This window comes from Malaya genurostris, unplaced genomic scaffold (assembly GCF_030247185.1).
Source record: "Malaya genurostris strain Urasoe2022 unplaced genomic scaffold, Malgen_1.1 HiC_scaffold_50, whole genome shotgun sequence".
NCBI lineage: Eukaryota > Metazoa > Arthropoda > Insecta > Diptera > Culicidae > Malaya > Malaya genurostris.
The window spans coordinates 24,879-45,811 of NW_026682682.1; the positions used below are offsets into that span (position 1 = coordinate 24,879).

At 38.8% G+C, this 20,933-nt stretch overlaps 1 protein-coding gene across 2 annotated transcripts; it reads right to left on the reverse strand.

Annotated features, from left to right (window-relative positions):
• Window positions 1–7,197: 7,197 nt before the first annotated feature.
• On the reverse strand, window positions 7,198–20,568 carry LOC131440040 (tensin-1-like). 2 transcript variants are annotated; one of them, XM_058611127.1, is made up of 8 exons: window positions 19,443–20,568; window positions 15,552–15,727; window positions 15,322–15,384; window positions 13,915–14,404; window positions 13,737–13,845; window positions 13,550–13,682; window positions 9,203–9,301; window positions 7,198–9,121 (listed from the first exon to the last, which is right to left on the reverse strand). In XM_058611127.1, exons 1-8 carry the CDS (start codon window positions 20,076–20,078, stop codon window positions 8,932–8,934), a joined length of 1,896 nt encoding a protein of 631 aa, XP_058467110.1. In that variant the 5' UTR covers window positions 20,079–20,568; the 3' UTR covers window positions 7,198–8,931. The 2 variants fall into 2 exon arrangements, with proteins under 2 accessions (XP_058467110.1, XP_058467111.1); XM_058611128.1 differs by lacking the exon at window positions 15,322–15,384 and having other exon boundaries at window positions 19,443–20,558.
• Window positions 20,569–20,933: the final 365 nt, after the last annotated feature.

Genomic DNA, 20,933 nt, shown 5'->3' on the forward strand with positions numbered 1-20,933 from the left:
TTTGCGTGGTTAAAACCTCAAACGCTCAGGTAGCAACTATCATTCGCTTGCTGGCCATCAAGGCGAGAAGACTGCCATTGCGATAGTTAAACCGACGACACGACCTGCCACTCGTCTATCGAAACTGTATCGCAAATTTAACAACCCCTCAGTAACTGGTAATGTCAAAACGAAATCGCCCGAAAAACTATTGAAACTGGCAACACAAGTTGATAGATTATTGATTTTAAATAACAGTTACCATAACCTTGGTTACTGCATATTGGAGACTTGAGAAATGTAAACAAAACAAACTGCCTCGAGTGAAATTATCATGTAGTTTAATCGGATAGAGGTCTTCGTTAAGATTTGCTGGTGCTCGAACATATTAAAAATGACTTCCAGACAATTCAAGATTCATGGATGTTTGTTAAATAGTTCAACGTAACCATACTTAGATCTATAATGACTATCTGCTATGTACATGAGTTTTTAAATGGTGTTAAGTTTTGCAGTCATTCAATCCGTCATTGCGAAACTTGTTATCAGTCGGATCATCAGAATTTATTGAAAGCATATTTGTTATTTTCTAATGACATTCTAAAGTAAAACCATTTCAATTCGCCCCTTGTTCCAAATCGTTCAACCCTCGTTGCTAATCAGCATACATGTTGTGAAACAATGCGCTGTCATATTTTGGAAACTCCTCCTCTACTTCTACTCTCAGTGATTTGAGGTCTTCGCAAAGTGCGTGTATACTTTGATGAATATGAAATGCACTTGAACAGGACGGGAATCAAATTTCTCAGTATATTAAATCTGATCGCAATTATAGGTTTTGAAGTGCACATCGAAAGCCTCCAGTACAAACAGGTCTCCTTCAAACAATTTGATTATTTGTGTCTCAAACAGAAAAGAGACTGTAACTACGGTCTACCGTAAGGCTGCTGGAACATGTTGAAGTAGTCGAATGTAAAGAGTGTGAGATACAATTCAACAATGAAGTCTCATTTTCATTTCATGAAGACTGGTACTAACTTCCGGGTTGGTTAACAGTATGTTAAGCAAAAGTGATGTGTTTCGGAAACTCGACTGGATATTTCTGAAAAGGAAGAGCATCATCATGGATGAGTTAAATGACTACACTGCAGTTAGAGCTAATGAGTAGCTGTGGATGATATAGAATGACGCCTTTCTGTCGCAAACTTTACTTCTAGTACCAGATTTGGTTATTGTACTATTATGTTTGGCGCAAATCTAAAAAGGAAGTTGAAACAAAATTTAAAATTATATAAAAGTTTTAAAACTTTCTCAAATGATTTATTTATTTATTATAGCGCTCCTTGGTAACTAGTTCATAGCAACTTAAACAGTGTTGCTCAAGAAGATTATTTTCATGATTATCGAGGGGTCGCTATATTTATGGTAACTGGCGGTAAATCACTCACGAACAATTTTTGTTCAGATTTTTCTTCGGAGTGCCTGGTCGTGTCGTCGGTTAAACCATCAACCAGCAGCGACGGAGAGTGCACCTTTTGCGTGGTTAAAACCTCAAACGCTCAGGTAGCAACTATAATTCGCTTGCTGGCCATCAAGGCGAGAAGACTGCCATTGCGAGAATTAAACCATCAACCAGCAGCGACGGAGAGTGCACCTTTTGCGTGGTTAAAACCTCAAACGCTCAGGTAGCAACTATCATTCGCTTGCTGAATGAACTATACTGCTTATTTCATAATATTTAATTGCGTTTCAGAATGTTTAATGAACCTAATATGTAATTTAGTCTAGGCGCATCGTTTAAATTTCTAGTAATGAAAGAGGGGAAAGTTGCACTATTCAAACAATCGATCAATTACCAATTCGAATTCGGAAGCATAAATAAAGCGTGTCATATTCGTATTCACGACATCCAGTTATGACTCTGACATTACACACCCGTACTTTTTGCCTTTCTCATATAGAAAGGTTATGCAATCATTGTGAAAACCGACTTTTGAACCGAGGCCGAATATCATACCTTATGATCAAAAAAGAACCGGAATTTTCAACCGGCTTGTCCAATCGGTAAACTTTTATTCTCTCAACGTTGGCAACACTTTTATACACATTCTGTCAAATTTTGACGCATATCGTACGATTTTATTTGGCGTCTATATAAAGAAGAAGTTGAAAAATTTTCGTGTGGCGATTTTTATAATGGATGGAAATTTATAACAACGTGCGTGCATCAAATTTTGTGTTGCAAATGGATTTAAGTGTCACGCATTCTCAATGCAAGAATCCAATCCAACAGCCTTATTTTCAATACTTTACTGTCTCATTCGTAAATGACCGACACCAGAACAAACGAAGAGAGACGAAGCATTCCCGTTTCTCATTGAAAAAAAGAGAGAGTATAATAGCGTCTGCAGGTAGCATCAGCAGAATTTCAATTCAATTTCGTCTGTTTTGAGTCAACGAAAATAACTTTTATTAGCTCTGGTAGTATCTACCATAATATTACACTAATTTATCTACATCTATCTTCTAAAACTTGGCACAGATACTTCTTTGAAGACGATACAAACAGTTTGCATACCTTAGATTTGAATTTATGGGGGGGGGGGGATTTAGCGTGTTTTTAAAAAGGGAGATGTAATGTTTGTAACGGCATAACTACGAAACTACTGAACGGATTGCTATCACACTTTGGCCCATGAGCTTCTTACTCTCCAGAGATAGTCGTAAGGGTATTTGTATGGGGGAGGGAGCGTAGCAAGTGTCTTTAACAAAAGGGGTCATTAAAAAATATCTAATTTGACGAGAATCGATACTTTTTTAAAACCATAGATACTATTTGTACAACTTAGATATGATTATAAGGATATTAGCGAGGGGAAGGAGGTAGTAAGGGCCTTTAAAAAGGGGGGTGTAATGTTTATAACGGAATAACTCCGGGTCAACTGAACTCGACTGCTATCAAATTTGGCACGTATACTTCTTATTCTTCAGAGTCAATGACTAAATTTATATAATTTGAAGAAAATCGATCTTTAGATGGGAGATAGTATTGCTGTTGTTAATTTGAATGCGATGCAATTTTCTTGAAATAGTTTCAAAAGATCTGGTACATATAAAAAAAAGTTATTCTATAGTACGATGATCATAAACAGCCTTTCGTTATAAAATACTCATTATCAGATGGAAAATTTTGAGCGATTACGTGGAAATAATGATGTCATAAGAATTTTCATAACCAGGAGGAAGTAGCAAGTGTTTATAGCCATGGATGCCAAAGGTATTGTAGATCGAATGTGACGAGGAACGTTAACTCCAAGTACGTTACAAGCCCATATACTTTTTGGAACTCAGAGGTTACTAAGAAGATGTGTATAGAGAGAAAGTGTTTTCAATGTTCCTAAAAAAGGTTTCAAATATAAAACTGGCCCAATTTGTCGAGAATATCGAGAAAATTATGATTATTGTGAGATTTGAGATGGAACACTGATCATTTACAATCTGAACATGAACGGAGTATTGTTCAATCGGGTTGTCGTCTATGTTGGAGGTCTAAGGGAGGAACGATCTCACCAGTATCCTGCATCTTCTATTCGCGTTGCTGTAAACACCACTAAAGAGAAAATAGAATGTAATAAATACTCGCGGATGGGTTTGCTGCAGACCAATTTTTGTTATTCAGTTTGAAATCACACGATTTACTTGTAAATTTTCACACATTCCAGCTAAATCTGATAACACTGACAATGATATACAGATGGCGCTTCGATCGGTTGACGTCGTTTAATTTTGGGTAGTAAATTCGCAGTTTCCATCGCATGAGCATTTTTCAGTTTCGCGAATCAGCAATATTCAATAAATAGTCACTTTTCACTTATCAACAAACACTTGTCACAGCGGCACAGTCACTGTCAAAATAACTGTTTTGATCAATCACTTCACTATAAGTTGTTTGATACACATTGTAAGGAGTGTATCGATAAGTAGTTAGCAACATTCAAAACAGTTATTACTCTGAAATGGCTTAATTTTTGGCAGCGTGTTTTGAGGTTGGTTTCGGTACGGTTTATCGTTTCAATGATGAGTCGAATTGATCCGGAAACGCGAAAGAAAATTCTGCACACTTGGTGCTCAGAAAGTGGTGTCACGTACAACGAAATTGCAAAACGGGTGAAAGTGCACCACACCAGTATCAAAAATTTTATCGAGAAGTTCGGTAAGACCCTTTCCATGAAGGATTTGCCCCGATCTGGTAGGAAAACGGGTCCCAGCCACCCCGGCCGGGACTTAAAAGTGGTTGAGTACATCAAGAAACTCCGTTCTACAGTGGTTGTCAAAAAATAATGTACAATTCGTGGAGAAGGACATCAACCCACCGAACTGCCCGGATCTTCGGCCAATTAAAAGGTATTGGACAATTGTCAAGCGGCACTTTCGGAAGGAAGGTACAGTGTCCCAAAATATGCAGGAGTTCAAAAAAAAAAACTGGACAGATGCCACCAGGAAAGTCACAAAAGTAACTGTGCAGAATTTAATGAAGAATGTCATGTCCAAAGTGCGAGCGTTTCACAGAAACTAGGATTTTCTTCAATATAATCTGTGAAATGCATAAAAATGTAATTTTTCTACAATATATCGAAAACTGATGTCAAAATATGTTTTTTTTCGCTTTTTTATTCAATAATCAATGTTGCTAACTACTTTTCGATACACTCCTTAATTAGACTTTTTCCAGGATAACACTTATTGGTACCACATCGTATACTTCCAGTGGTGCCAACTCTCCTCCACGACCTGTCAAATACAAATGGAAAGCTAACGAAACTGCCAACCATCCCGTTTCTGTATTCCGTTCGAATCGGATTGTTTCGATCGAATACGAAATTTTGCATTCTGTAGCTCGGACGAATTCGAGTTTTCCTTACAAAAGCATCACTCGATCGAATTACAGAGGCCCTTATTACCGTTCTCACTTCCACTTTCACATTCACTTCACTTACATGTCACTTCACTTGATTTTACCAATTACCAGTATCACGCATAGTGAAGTGCACTGTGGTGGAAAATTATTTTTTCAACAAAATATTGGTGGCGTGATGTTCATAATGGCATCAAGTTCATCCAAGTAAATACTTTTGTTTTTAAAGCGACTTCCGTAATCATTCACTTCACTTGGTTTCCACCGTGTAGTGACACCGGTAATAAGGGCCAGAATGCAAATTTTTCACATTCGTTCGACAAAATCCGATTCGATCGAAAAACAGAAATGGAGTGAACATTTCGGATTAAATGATTTGATTTGTTGCCAACATTACGGATGAGGTATAGTCAGTCTGGTTCTAGGCGCGCTAACTATTTTCATTTTACCCTTGAAGTAAAACTATCGATCCGAGACAGAAGATCTCATTCTAAATAATGGGTTTCGTATAACTAGGTTTTTTACCGTCACTGCTAACCTCAATCGGATGAACACATCTTGACAGTTCAGCAGTACTGTTTGTAAACAGAAATTTCTTTTGTTTGTTTATTGACAAATTGGATCAGACCATTTACGGTCCGTATCGCCTAAATAAAGTTTTAAAACATTTGTTCACGATTGAATACGGTTCCTTTTTGATATTTATTAAATAAAAGTGACTAGTTGCAAAGTGAAAAGATGATTGTTTTGGATGTGCTCTTCGATTTTTGTTTAAGCTTGTTTGTAAACAGTACCGCTGAACTGTCAAGGATGAATACTTGTTCATTTGTGTCGTCACGATAAAAAAAAGTACGGGTATGTAATGTCAGAGACATAACTGGATGTCGTGAATACGAATAGAACTGACACGATTTCTTTACACTTTCGAATTTGAATTGATAGTTAATCGATTGTGTGAATTGCGAAACTCTCCCCCTTTTCACTACTAAAATTTTCAACGATTTTTGACGTCGATTATTTCATTTCGGATTTGCATACTTCATTGAAAGAAACTATCAAGATGCTGTACAGGATTCATTTCTGCCTTTTAGAAGGACCAAATTGTGGAATTCTATACACGGGCATAATTCCGATTCTAGAAATGAGCAAAACGAGTCATGATTTGGGGAAAATAATATATTTTCATGTTACGATAATACACCATGATTAAAATTTCTCGGATCATGATCCATTCGGACTGATTTCGATGAAATTTAAACGTAACGTACTTGAAGTTTTTGGGTATAACTTCAGGCGTGTTTCTGCTACGATGGTCATTTTTGCAATATAAATTCAGTGAAAAGCACGACGAACTTCTTTTAAAATGAAAATATTTTGTTTTTGAAAAACAACGACACAAGAGATAACGCGTTCATTGCTTCAGTTTTGATTTTGTGTTTCAGAATTTAAACACTACATGAGAAAACACGAGTGAATCAAGCCTCTTAAAGAGAAACTCTATGTCGAATTCTTGCAAAAAAAGCGTCTCGCCCCGACGTCTGCTTCCATCCAACGCACAAGAAGAAATGATCGATTTTTGACCACGGTTCCCCTTTTATACGCAGTCAGTTGAAGATATGTGCCAGACTACCTCAAAATCGTCGTCCTTGCGCGAAAAACCCAAGCAAAAGTTAAGAGTTTTCCCCGTTGTTTTAAAATTTTCAGAAAACTTAATTTTGAGTTGTTTGTGGTTATCTCACACTGTTCAAAATAGTATCCTAAATTCCTGATTATATTTTTGATGAAATAGTGAAAGAATTATGTTGCTGCCATTAATACAAGTCGAGATATTCACGACTAAGTTCTGCCCATTCTCCCATATGTCTAATTTTGAAAAGGCGCCCCATAGTAAAGTAAGTCGTATTCACGACAAAACCTAACAGACAATCACCCCGTTTCTGTATTTCGTTCGAATCGGATTTCGTCGAACGAATGTAAAAATTTGCATTCTGCGATTCGATCGAGTGATACTTTTGTATGGAAAACTCGAATTCGATTTAGTTTCCGTAAGAATCGCGCGCTTAAAAAAAGAAACAGTTGTGAATAATTTCAGTCGCAATTTTGATTTTTTTCCCCACCATTGCTTATCAAATATGGAAAAATTGTGATGGTAGTCGCCCTTATTCTGAATAACGTCGTATCGTTTTTCCCTCGTATTTCATTTGTATTCCCCATAACGCTAGCAAAATCAAAGGTAGCTATGATTCGATCGAATAATCAATACGTCGTTATTCAGAATAAGGGCGAGTAAATACACACACAGCTTGCTATGATCGTTTATTTTTCTACGTGTTTTATTATTATTATTATTATTATTGGTTGTACAACGTTTAGTCAGTGTTTATGTACACAACATCTGAAGCTAGTTCGAATGGAGGGGGGGCTTTTTATTTCAACATTGTTACGAACTGTAGCTAATTAAATTAGAAGCAACAATCAGAGCTTCCGAGACTCTAGGTTTGCATGTGCGTTCGGCCGTACGCGGTCAAACGTGGGTAAACGGAGGGGGAAGAAAAAACACCACTGATTTGACTATTTATTTCCAAAAACTATTCTGCATTTTTTTTTTGTTTGTTTCGTATATAGGCACATTATTGACTCTGGTTTCATTTTCACTCGACATTTGGAAGTTAGTACGTGTTGTGTTTTCGCTTACTGTTCGGTACACAATTCTTACATTATTAATTCTGTTACCGTTATTTATCTTGAATTTTTGATCTGCTGTTTTTTGTTTGTTTTATGTTGGTTACGCTCACTCGTAACAGTCGTGCAGTTAGTAGTAGTAGTCGTTCGTTTTCGATAGCATTAGCTTTCGTAACACTTATTTCTTCTTTGACAACAGTTAACAAAGCGAAAAAAATATCCGTTCATGGCTTGCTACACCGACAGCAAAAATAAAACAAAAAGGCATGAGTTTATGCTTCCCGTATTATGGCGATTTTCTGCGCTGGAAAAAAGCCAGGGAAACCTCAAAAGAAAATCAAAAGACATCCACGCGGTTGCGTTTTTCGAATGAGGTGCATTTTGAGAAAAGTGCTGCTATCTTCTGAATGTTAATAAAGCAACATTATGACGGCCTGTGGGGTGTTAGGCATTGAATTTTAATTTCCTTTCGATTATTTCTGCAAGTGTCACATATGCCATATGTGCCACGTGTCGGTGCTGGCTGGTTGGCTCAAAGTAATTAAAACAAGTAAGCGAAACTGCTTGGTAAAAATAAACAAGCTACAGTCATCTGCGCGCGCGTTTTTTATTTGTTTGTTTGTATGTGTGAGTGTATGTGCCTGCTGTTTTCTTATGTGCGAAAATGTTACATAACCATTGAACTATCTACGATTAGAGAATAAAATTATCTCGTTTGTCTATTAGTAAATTGTGAGAATGATGGGTTTTCTTTTACAGATCGGGATTTTCGGTTAGCTGCACTAATGTATTGTTTTTTGTTTTGTTTTTTTTTTTTGGTTATAAATATTTCTCCTTCAATGTTAAATAATATTTCCTTGCGTTTGAGAAGTACATTTATACATGCGATTTGCTTTGCTAAATTATTACACTGACATTCGTGAACAGTAATGTTACAAACAAAGTTATGGTAGACGACTGTAAACCCTAAAATAATATTAATACACAATTGCTCTCAAATTAATAAGTGAAGTTTTGCGTGTTTGTCTGTTTTGTTGGTTTGTTTCTGTCCCAACAAACAAAACGGAAACAAAAAAGAATTAATCAACATGGCTAATCTAGAAGCTACACGTGGTGCCCAATCTCTCTCTGTTTGTGTATGTTTTTTTTCGCATACAGCTGCTCATCTCATGTTTAGTATGGATTATTAGATTAAGTAGTACCAATATGTAATTTTAAATCCGGATCGGATTCTTTTTCGCCTACTGCAGAGTGGTTAAATATATGTATATATTAGAAACAATGACTCGATTCTCTGCGCTTTCCGTGGGTGCATGGTTTTTTTTAATTGAGTAGTTTTAACTGTGTGTGCGTGCTTAAATTGCCCTCGTGACGGCCGCTTGATGTTGCTGCTGCTGTTGCTGGCCACTGTTGCCTCCGAGGACTACTTTATTCGCAAACGACACGATGGCCCTGGCCGGTTGGGTTGCCTCCAGTTCGCAGAACACGTGACACTGGTTATCGGCCGAAGTGGGCGACCGTTTGGCGACGAAGGCAAAGATGTGTCTACAAGAAAAAAAAAGAAATGAAAAAGATTCATTCGTAGTTCAACAATTGGTAGCTTGCGAGGCTCGCAAATACACTTACTTGGATGCTGGGATGTCTCCCGTGGTCGATGGGATACTCCACCGGTGGTCATCCGGGTCCAGACCACAGAACGAAACGTTATTGGATGGATAATGTCGCCTGCGAAGAGGAAAGAAAATAATGAAATAAACTTCTCTGATTTTCTCTTATGGAAAAAAAAATTGCGGCGAAAATTGGTTGTGAACTTGGATAAAAGCTTTGTGCTTCCGTCGACCACTGAACAGTGCTGCCAGAAATATAATCTCATGAACAGCAAAAAAAAAGCACAACGATTGATTTGTCGCGCCTACTATGATTTGAAAGCTTTGTCGCCTTCAACTATCAACATTCACTTTGAAGGAAAGCTGCAGGCGATACATTTCAAATAGAGTATTAATTTTAACAGCAGGCGAAATAAATTATTCCACAAAATTTATTCACGAGTTTTAACAAATAGGATCTGGGTTTCTGCAGCAGAACATCATTGCAACATTAAATGAAAAAAATATCATATAATTCTAGTTATGTGTTTTTGTGAGTATTTGAACAACTAGAATTTTTTTTCCTTTTTATTCCGAAATATATTCGTTACTGGTCACTTTTTTGAATTACATCCGATATCTATTTATGTGTTATTAATAAGTTATACGAGCGCGTTGATATGACGAAGTAGGCCTTGACGGGACTAGAAGCTATGGCTATGGCTCAAAACATATTAAGGTAAAAATTTCGTCAGACCAACTTCTTGACTCAGAACTGACTTTTCGAAAGTGCGCATAAAATTTAAAATGCAATTTTTTGTAACTCTAGAATTGCAACTTGCACAAAAATGATGCCCCAGGGTGGTAAGCAGAGATGGCATTTCACCAGAGTGATGCTCGCTAGAGTCAGATTTTTGCCACACCGAGGATGAAAAAACGAAGCACCGCACAAAGAGGAAAGCGCACTTCTTCTCAGTGTCGAATAGACAGCATTTGAGTGTGTGCTTGTGGTTAAAGCAGCTGGCGCGAGTAAAACACATTCTCTTCGCATGAATCGCTCACACGCGCTCTCGTCTAAATACACCCAAGTGACCACTGGCGCGTGATGGTGAGCGAACACTTCTGTGAACTTCAATTAATAGAGAGTAGATCTGGCCTTGCTATGAAAAATTTGCAAGGAAAACCGAAAATTTTACGATAAATTGTTTTATTTTGCTGATTTTGCGTGTCCACGCTTCATCTACGAAAACCATACAGCAGAGTGCTCACCGGCGTGTACACCTCTGTGAAAGTATCTGCATCCACCTCAGAGAATTTATTAGCTAATGCTCTAGCACTTTGGTGCGATTCAGTGGAAGAGGTAAAAGGAAATAAACAAACGCACTCATGATGCGTGCACAATTACACAACAGTGGTGTATAAATGTGAAAGAGAAGAGCACTCGTTGAAGTTGTCAGTGCGAGGGAAGAAATTTTGCTTGCTCTTCATCACACAGAGGAGATAGACATCTCTGGTGGTAAGGAGTGAATTGGACATCATATTATTATATTTGTATTACTTTTCTAAAACTATATGTGTTAAGAATTTTTTTTAAGTATGCCAAAGGCAGCACCTACGTAAAAGGCGTTACAAAGCATTACACGTTTTACTTTTTTGTAAGTTATAGATGTTACGAAGCATTACATGCGTTACTGTTATGTAAGTTTCAGGTGTTACGAAGCGTTACAAGCGTTAGATTTTTGTAAGTTATAGGCGTTACGAAGCGTTACATACATTACATTTATGTAAGTTGTGGGCGTTACAAAGCGATACTTTTATGTAAGTAAGGCGTTACGAAGCGTTACATGCGTTACTTTTTTGTAAGTTATAGGCGTTACGAAACGTTACATACATTACATTTATGTAAGTTGTGGGCGTTACAAAGCGTTACTTTTATGTAAGTAAGGCGTTACGAAGTGTTACATGTGTTACTTTTTTGTAAGTTATGGGCGTTATGAAACGTTATATGCGCTACTTTTTTGTAAGTTATGGGCGTTACATGTGTTACTTTCTAGTCAGTTTAAGGTGTTACATGCGTTACATTTGTGTAAGTTTATGGCGTTACAAACCGTTACATGCGTTACTTTTTTGTGAGTTATGGCGTTACATTTTTGTAAGTTTAAGGCGTTACAAAGCGTTACTTTTATGTAAGGCGTTACGAAGTGTTACATGTGTTACTTTTTTGTACGTTATGGGCGTTACGAAGCGTTATATGCGCTACTTTTTTGTAAGTTTAAGGCGTTACTAAGCGTTACATGCGTTACTTTGTTGTAAGTTATAGGCGTTACGAAGCGGTACGTTTTAGTAAGTTCAAGGCGTTACGAAGCGTTACAAGCGTTACTGTTTTGTAAGTTATAAGCGTTATGAAGCGTTACGTTTTAGTAAATTTAAGGCGTTACGAAGCGTTACATGCGTTACTTTTTGGTGAGTTACAGGCGTTACGAAACGATACATGCGTTACTTTTTTGTAAGTTGTAGGCGTTAAGAAAGCGTTACAATTTTGTAAACTTCGGGTATTACGAAGCGTTACATACGTTACATTTTTGTAAGTTAAAAGCGTTACAAAGCGTTATTTTTATGTAATTTTAAGGCGTTACGAAGCGTTACATGAGTTGCTTTCTTGTGAATTATAGGCTTTACATGCATTACATTTTTGTAAGTTCAAGGCTTTACGAAGCGTTACATGTGTTACTTTTGGTAAGTTTCAGGCATTAAGAAACGTTACATGCCTTATTTTTGTGTATGTTATAAGCGTTAGGAAGCGTTATATGCGTTACATTTTTTTGTAATTTTCTGGCGTTACAAGACGTTCCATGCGTTACTTTAATGCAAGTTTAAGGCGTTACGAAGTGTTACATAAGTTATTTTTTTAAATTTATAGGCGTTAAGAAAAGTTACTCTTTAGTAAGTTTAAAGCGTAACGAAGCATTGTTTTTTGCAAGTTTTAGACGTTATGAAATTTTAGTGTTACATGCGTTACTTTTTTGTAAGTTTCAGGCGTTACGAAGTGTTACATGCGTTACCTTTTGGTAAATGTTAGGCATTACGTTTTGGAAGTTACAAAGCATTACATGTGTTCTTTTTCTGTAATTTATAGGCTAACATTTAGGTAGTTTATAGGAGTTACGAAAAGTCACATGTGCTGCTTGTATCAACGTTTTGAAACCATTAGTTTCAGAGCCGTTCACCCTTGTTACGAAGCGTTACTTGCAACTTTTTTACGTTAAAGGCATTACGAAGCCTCGCTTTTGTTTTGTTTACTCGAAGGTGTTAAAACGGTTACATGAAAAAACAGTTTTTGTAGTGTTATTCATGTTGCAAGAATGTAGGCAAGATATTTTGTCGGCTGTGTATCATCATATATCATAGAAATTACAGAGTGAAATGCATTTTCTCGCTCTGAGTCATACACGTTATAACACGTTACATTTACCATAATTGAAGGTGTTATTTATGCTGCTTTTTAGAAAGTATGTTTCTAAAATTGTTGCTGAGCAGCTTCATGAAATTATAAATCCTCTAAATTAAGTAAACACGAGAGCCAATAGACGATTGAACCTGTTAGTCATCGTACAATTAAACTTGGGAGACGGGTAGAGAGCAGTGATGGCATTTCACTAGAGTGATACAGCAGTGCGTAAGTTTCATTTCTACACTGCGGATACATTTGGTGTGCTCCACACGTAGTGGAAAGCGCACTTCTTCTCAGTGTCCATTAGACAAACTTGTGTTGAAAGAAGCTGGTGCGAGAGAACCACATTGTCTTCGCATTAATCGCTCTCATATGCTCTCGCCTAAATACACCCAAGTGATCACTGGCGCGTGATTAATAGAGAGTAATTCAACGATGAATTGTTTTATTTTGCTGATTTTGCATGTCCCACGCTTCTTCTATGCAAACCATACACCAGAGTGCTCACCGGCTTTTGAATCTCTGTGAAAGTATCTGCATCCATCTCAGATAATTTGATAGCTCTGCTCTAGCACTTTGGTGCGATTCAGTGCTAGAGGTAAAAGATAAAAAACACGCTCACTCATGATGCGTGCACACTTTATACAACAGTGGCGTATATTTGTAAAAGAAAAGAGCTCTCGTTGAAGTTGTCAGTGCGAGGGAAGAAATTTGGCTTGCTCTTCATCACATAGAGGAGATGGACACCTCCGTTAGAGATTGATACCTTTCACGCGTTTACCTGGATTCAATTTCCAACGCTACAACAGGATCAGAAAGATTTTCCTGTTCAAATAGGCGAATGACTTGAATGTTAAAACCTCAAATAACAAATGAGTACTTAAAGGATTGCCACGCAGAACACTTATTTATGGAGTTGTTAACCCAGGCACTTACCGGAAAAATAGCTGCCGGGTGTTGTCGGTAAGCGTGATGCCCTGTATCGAAACCTTGAAGTGCACTTGCGTTGGTTTTGGCAGTGGTCGCAATGAAAGCAACAATCCTACGGCTTTCCTGATGGCTTGAGGTCCTGAAAGAGACACATGATGAAGCACTCAAACCCGTCGAACAACGCAGTTCTTACCGGTTAACGATTCTGTGTCGCAGGTGAACAAGTACAGCACATTGCAGGCGGCACCCTGAGTAAGAATCTGCTGCTGGGCCGGTGTCTGGAAGTCCGTCTGTTGAAGGTCCTGAAAATTACAACCAATCAAGGTTAAACCGATTTCCTGAAATGCTTTAACGGCAAAAATCACACTTACCACATCCGGTATGATCAATCGACAGGGCAATGCGAGCGGTGTGATCGAGTGCTGATAGACCAGTGCCGAGAGTGAAGTGAAAACCGGTTCATTGGAGCATCCCTTCAAGCGAACACCACGAATCGTCGGTTCCACCAGGAAGTGACGCACCAGCTCATCGCTGTTCGGTCCCTTCGACTGAACACCCGGCGGAGGATGTGCCACTTTAACCACCAATCCGTAAGCGTTTGCGAAAGTGGTCGAATCTCGCACCACAAACGTTCCGGGCGGAGCGTTCCGCAGCATTGCGATCGCCTCCTCGCGGCTAATGGCCGGCTTGTACCAGTACTTGGACGAATCGCGGGCAAACTTGACGAACTGCGGTGCCACCTCCTGCGGTTCGCTGTTCGCGTTCGATGTGATCGAATTGCGCCGTGATGTGTAGCATGAAACCGTTTCGTTCTGGTTGATCAGCTCCTGCGAGCGCTGATTACCGGTGAAGAGGTCCTTGCTGCAGAAAACGAATGAAAATTAAACCACGATCGTAGGGCCGGGCGGTGGTGAAGGAGGAGAGAAAATGCAGGTTTCCGGAACGGAGTGACACAACATCCGAAGGAAATCGGGTTAGTTTTTTTTTTTAAATCACTCGGACAACGTTTAGGTGTTACGGAACGGAACTGGCAAGTTTAAAATTCAATTTGTTCAATGAGTTGCTGATGTGACAGATTCGCGCTTTGTTTCGAATGTTGTTTTTTTTTCAAACGCATAGTCTCCATTGCCTACTACTGATTGTGCAATAAATTATCGTTGTTTACAGACTGTCATTTCTAAACAAACGTTTTACTCACCGGACAAACAGATAGAAACAACAACAACAACAACAAAAAACTTACTCGTAGTAGAAGGTACAACTATTCGGTTTTTTCTCGATCACCGGCACAACGCATTGAAACAGACTAGCTTTCAGGCGAAGTTTTTCAAAGTGCTTTAGCAGGACATTTTTGCTATTCGGACAGGATTCAAACCGGTTAGTAGAGAGCAAAGCAAAGCAAAGCGGCAGAATTCAGTCGCCACAAGTGGGCATGTAGTCAGTTTGCACATGTATGCAGAGTGTATGTATTAGTGCATTAGTGCCAATCGATTGTTAACCCGTCTGGAATTCGGAAATCACATTGAATTCCGAATCGAATTCCATACGATTGAACTGGAAAACAGTGACCGATTGTCCTATCGATTATTTTCATGTTAGTTGTGTATGATTCGCCACAGTTGTTTCCTAGGCAACACAACACGGCATTGGATGTAGAGTTTGATAGATGGGAAAGGAGTAATTTTGGATTCGGGTGCGGTTGCAAACATCCAAACAGCCATGAAGGTGTGAGTGTGTTTCGAAAGAGATACAACTGATTTGCTAACTAATTTGCTAACCTCACGTCGTACGTCGAAACGGTGGATCGCTGACTGCGCAGTGACCAAGTCGAGTTATATTTTCTACAAAAAGGTTGTAGGAAGAATTATGCGAGTTTTTGTTTTGTTTTAATTTGGTTTTTGATGTTTGTTTAAATTGGTTGTTGTTGGTGATAATATCATGATTAGAGAGAGAAAGAATTGTGAAAAAGAAAGGAGCAGACAGCGCCGGAAAATGTTCGCTTGCTTACCGTTGTGATGTCGGACTCTTGGGTGGAAGTGCTGGACTAGAAGTGCCATTGCTGAGACCGTACGGCGTACGTGGGGTCACCGGGAAGGCGGGTGTCTCGGGCCGGGGTGATCCACCGGTCGGCGAGTGGTCCGGTTCCGTTTCCGAGCGGTACGAGGAAAAGGACTCTTCTCTGGCCTGCGAAAAGAGATATTCAATGGAGTAGAAAATTAGTGATTACGACCAGTGACAGCGGATATTCCTGGGCTTTTAATTCTGGATAGTCGTAGGGCCAACACAAATAAGTCAAATTGTCATGCCACAAAACCAAGTCAATCAGCTCGGCTAACCCTGACTCTTAGTTACTCGTTTGTACGCAGGATCTAGTGCGAATGTATCATTTTCATTGACTCAAAATAGACGAGAAATTAATGTCACTCTCAGCTTCGCTTGCAAACTATGAGAACGAAATCCGTGTCCAGTCAATGACATAAGCGGGACAGTGTGTTTTCTCTTTTATTTGTCCTTTCCAGTCATTTGCGGGTTTCAGTGAAAATCCCATAGTATGCAGTGTCGAGATTCAACCGAAGCTTTAAGAAACGAAAATGACAGAAAAAGGTTTCACAATGACTTTTACCTGTTGGTGCTCGAATTTGTAGTAGTTTTGGTTTCCGAAGAGGTTCTGGGGTGTAATTACTTCAATTTGTCATATTTTAGTGCCCATGCAATATAAAGCCAACAACGTTCTTTTGATATCTTTACGATGTTAGCTAACTCACGCAACCTCACTTTTCGATCATTCAAAACGATTCTGTGGATTTTTTTATGTCATCGGTGGACGTAGAGACACGTTTGAAGTCAGCAAACCAACTTTTTATTGTTGTTTCAGATAGAGCGGAGTCTCCATAACACTTTTCAAGCCATTGCTTCGCTTGAACGGTATTTTTTCCCATCAAGAAGCAGTGTAAAATTAAAACACGAAACTGGTTTTGATTCATTGTTCCGAAAACAACAAAAAGTAGCGCCACTCTTAGCACAATAACTCACAAACTAATGAATAGAATTATCATGAAATTTTAACAGCTGTCTTTTAAAGGTCAGTATGCACTGCAATAAAACTAGCGCCATCTATGTGTTAGACCCGGGACTTTTCAGCCTTTTGTGCTAAAGTCTCAAACGCTCCGATTTTGCTCTCATTCACTTGTAAAGCAGCCCTTACACGAGACAATATTATTGTCAATACAAGGAGTATTGACAATACTTTTGATCGTGTAATGGAAACTTCATTGGATTGATGAAAATATTGTCAAAAAATCAAAACTGCTCATTAATCCTTAATTAATTAATACTTAATACTTTACTTAATAATTAATACTTTTTCTCCAGAGAGGAAACTGTCAAATATGTACAATGAACTCTTCTCTCAATGTTTCAATGTTCAGTTGCAATATTTGAAGCTTCAAACGCTTGATTATTTCGAAAAATGCGGACTCAAGTTACCAAGTCAATTGGATTGACGGTATTGACAATACTTTGGATTGACAATAATATTGTCACGTGTAAGGGCCGCTTAAAGCCCCTTTGGATTGGATTCTAGAACTGAATATTGGAACTAAACTCCACCTGAATTTTGAACTTAATTTTAGCTTTAGAATTTAATTCCAGAATACGGGTTCCAAATTTTAAAACTACGACTCGGAAACTGAATCCTAATTCTAGAATTTTGGATTTTGGAACTGAATTTAGTGCCTTAATATGAGTTCGGAATTCGTATTCAGAATTTTCGTTCTGAAACAAACATACAGAATTCAAAAAACAAACAATGATAAGAATTCTAGATCCGATTTTTTCAACCAAATTTTTGATCTGAACAAAAATTTTCACAATGACTTCTGAACCTGAATTCAATTCCTGATTACAATTTTTGAGCTCATTTTCATGATTAAAATTAAGAATGCTGGAACTGAATTCGGAACTTGGGTTCTGGGATAAGGTTCTAGAATTGTATTCAGTGCTTTAAATCAGGTTCAGTAAAGACTGTCCCAGAAAGTATGGACGCACTTTGATTTCGCTGTAAATAATTGTTAGATATTCAAATTTCACTCGATATACTGATAATATTAGACTACAACAACAGAATATTATTCTCAACATTTGCTACTTAGCCATTGTAGACTAGCTGGCGCACCTTCTTGCGAACGTTCCTCATTAAATTCCGTACAGACTTCTTGACGACAAGTTTTGACACTTTTTCCCAATGTTTCCTAAGATGTGCCTTCGTTAATGCCCAAAATTCCTCAATTGGTCGAAGTTGTGAGCAATTTTTCATGTCTTTTGGGACGAAAGTGACATTTTTGGTAGTATACCATTCTATCGTTCATTTCGGGTAGTGGCAAGAAGCAAGATCTTGTCAGAAGACAACAGGATCCTTGTGGCTTCGAATCATGGTTAGGAGTCGTTCATTGTTCATTGAAGCAGCGGTGATGAAGGGTTTCGAAATCTTACCGCAGCTACAAATTGCTTGCCAGACCATAGCATTCTTACCAAATTTTTCGACTTTAATCGATGTCTCGGACTGGTTCAACACTTGTCCTTCTCGCACAGTATAATATTGTGGTCCCGGCAAGGATTGGTAATCGAGTTTCACGTAGGTTTCGTCGTCCATGATTATGCAGCTCAAATTTCCAGCAAGAATCGTATTGTACAGCTTTCGAACCCTCGGTCTGATCGTTGCTTCTTGTTTCGGACTACGTTTCGGTTGTTTTTGCTTCTTATAGGTTCGAAAATTCAAACGTTCTTTAGCACGAAGAACATTTGACTTCGAAGTGCCCACTTTTTCGGCCACATCCCGAACTGAAACCTCCTTCTTTTGCTCGAACGCCTTCAGTATACGTTTATCCAACTGAGGGTTAGCAGGACCTTTTTTTCGACCCGTTTTCGGTTTATCCTCGAAGGTGTTATCCTCACCAAACTTCCTGATTGCATTTCGCACGGCTTTTTCACTTACTCCTTCCATTTTTTTGCTATCTTTCTCAGTGACAGTCCGCGTTCTGTGCACCATTTGTACACAATTTTTCGACGTTGTTCTGCTGAAAGTTCACGCATTTCGAAACAAACTAATGAAAACGAATAAACAACTGCACAAGTGGTTAGAGAAGAGTGTAAACAACAGGACGCAGTCATAAAAATGGACAGATTCGGAACCATTGCGATATGGCAGCGGTCCATACTTTCTGGGACAGTCTTTAGTGTATATTAACTTTTGAGAACGATTTTAGATAGTCAAAAGTGTGAATAAACGTGTTAGTTTTATTCGTATTCACGTCATCCAGTTTTGTCTCTGAAATTACCCACCTACATTTTTTTACGAGTGAGAACAACTGAGCTGACAACTATTTTAAATAGCTTGGAGGTAGCGAATAGCGACGCAAATCCAACATGTCTTCATCCTACCTTTGTGCCACACATCGCAAGCTGCATTTACTACTGTATCTTTTCGTCTGTGATATTAATGAACCGTTTTGAACGTTTAGTTCGAAATCAAACAATTACTTATTTGTGTTGGCACGACTATCGGAAATCCGTTCGTGATAACCCTACAATACAATATAATTATAATAATAGTAAAACCAAGTGCAATCAGTGAACGGTGAGCATTTACATCTGACATGTGACAAAGATAAATAAAAGCATGCATGATAACGTGTTTTTGATTAGCTAGCGTATGAAACGATTTCTGTTTTACGTTCCTTTTGTTTTTTTTTGTTTACTATGAAAGATGCATTAGAACCAAAAGGGTTAGCCACAATAACGTGAAACAACTCCAACAGTCGAAATAAGCGCGCGTTCAACCGGAGCCGGAGGTTTTGGAATGCTTCTACTAGTAGTAATGAACGAAATGCATAAATGTTACCTGATCGCACCACGAGATGGCATTACTTCGCTCGGACAGGCTCGGCGAAATGGACGAAATGGTACTGTCACTTTCGGATGCGATTCGACGCACGTGTTGGTTATTGATTAGTAAACATGTCGAGTCGTTATGCTGTTGATGATGATGATGGTTATGATGATGGCCATTTCGACCGTTCGTGGTTGCGCCGTTCGTCGACGGAAAGTATCCGTTCCCGTTGATATCGGCATGAACACGGAAGGCATCTCCGTTACCCTGGAACATCAGTTCGCTACCGTTGTACAGATTCAGTCGTTGAGCTTCGCTCAGATCATACTCGGTCAGGTTGGCAATCACGGCGGACAGTTCCATCGCTTGGGTGTAGTGAAGGTCACCGTTTCGATTCAAATTCTGTTGTTGTTGTTGCTGGTCAATCTTGGCCAGATGTTGCTCGGTCACATCATTCTCCAGTGCCAACGATGCGAGCAGTTTGTCCAGTGCCAATTGACCGCTAGGGGGTCGTTGAACCGGAAGGTCTTCCCCTATTCGTAATCGATCACGATCTGTCTGAGCTGAATAGGAGTTGGTACCATTTCGAAGGACGATCTCTCGCTGGTTCTGGTTCTGGTCATGATGGTTCGTGTGAGTATGATTCATGAATCTATGAGTTTCCTTCGGCTGAGGATAATGACGATGAGTCTGGATGGTGGAGGTGGTGATGGTGGAAGTACTATTATTGCTAGGAACGGAAATGGTAGCGGCAGGACTATGGTGGCTATTAGCGATGGTAGTAGGAGTAGTAGCAGCAGCAGTAGTGGTAGTACTAGAAATAGTAGTAGTAATAGTAGCAGTAGTCACAACAACACTGCTGCCGTCGGAATTGACCGGAGCGGCCGCACGCTGGACTGCGGCCGCACTGTTGGTTACGTCTTTCAGCAGGTGGTTTAGTTTGTCACTAGTTTCGAGGTTATTAAGACTGTCTATGTTACTGAAGATTATCTGTTCGGACTCCTAGAAGTAGACAAGAGAAAGAAAGAAACGACATGGCGACAACAACGAAAAATGTGCAATAAATGAACGGCGATGGTTAGAGGGAATCAAATGATAAGCGAAATAAAGTGTCAGGTAGAGTTTCACGCATTAAAGCTTTTTTATTGATACTGATTTTTTCAATTCGTAGGGGAAGTTAAGCGTTAAGAGTTCGATTTCCAATCTCATCCACATCCAGTGGTACCAGAATCGGAAGTGTGAAAAAATGTTTCAAAATATTTAAGTATTTATTAATGCATGAAATAGAAGCTTAAAAAATTTAAAAAATAAATGACGAGCCTATCCTCACAATGCCTAAAACATCCCTGATTTTTTTTTCTAAAATACCAGAACACTTCTTCCATAGTGCACACTTTTTCCCCACTTCCCCTATGATTGCCTAACGCGTTGCCAAAGACAGCAAATCAATCGACTTTGAAAATTTGTGCTTTTTGCTGTTCTTGCGAGTATTGGAAGTACACA

Coding starts and splice junctions, on each gene's coding strand:
- LOC131440040 (XM_058611127.1), bottom strand. CDS start 20,078: ATGAATCATACTCACACGAACCATCATGACCAGAACCAGAACCAGCGA. Junction 15,728..19,442: donor CCATCTCGTGGTGCGATCAG/GTAACATTTATG, acceptor CTCTTTTCGCAG/GCCAGAGAAGAGTCCTTTTC. Junction 14,405..15,321: donor GTTTCGACGTACGACGTGAG/GTTAGCAAATTA, acceptor CGTTTTCTGCAG/CAAGGACCTCTTCACCGGTA.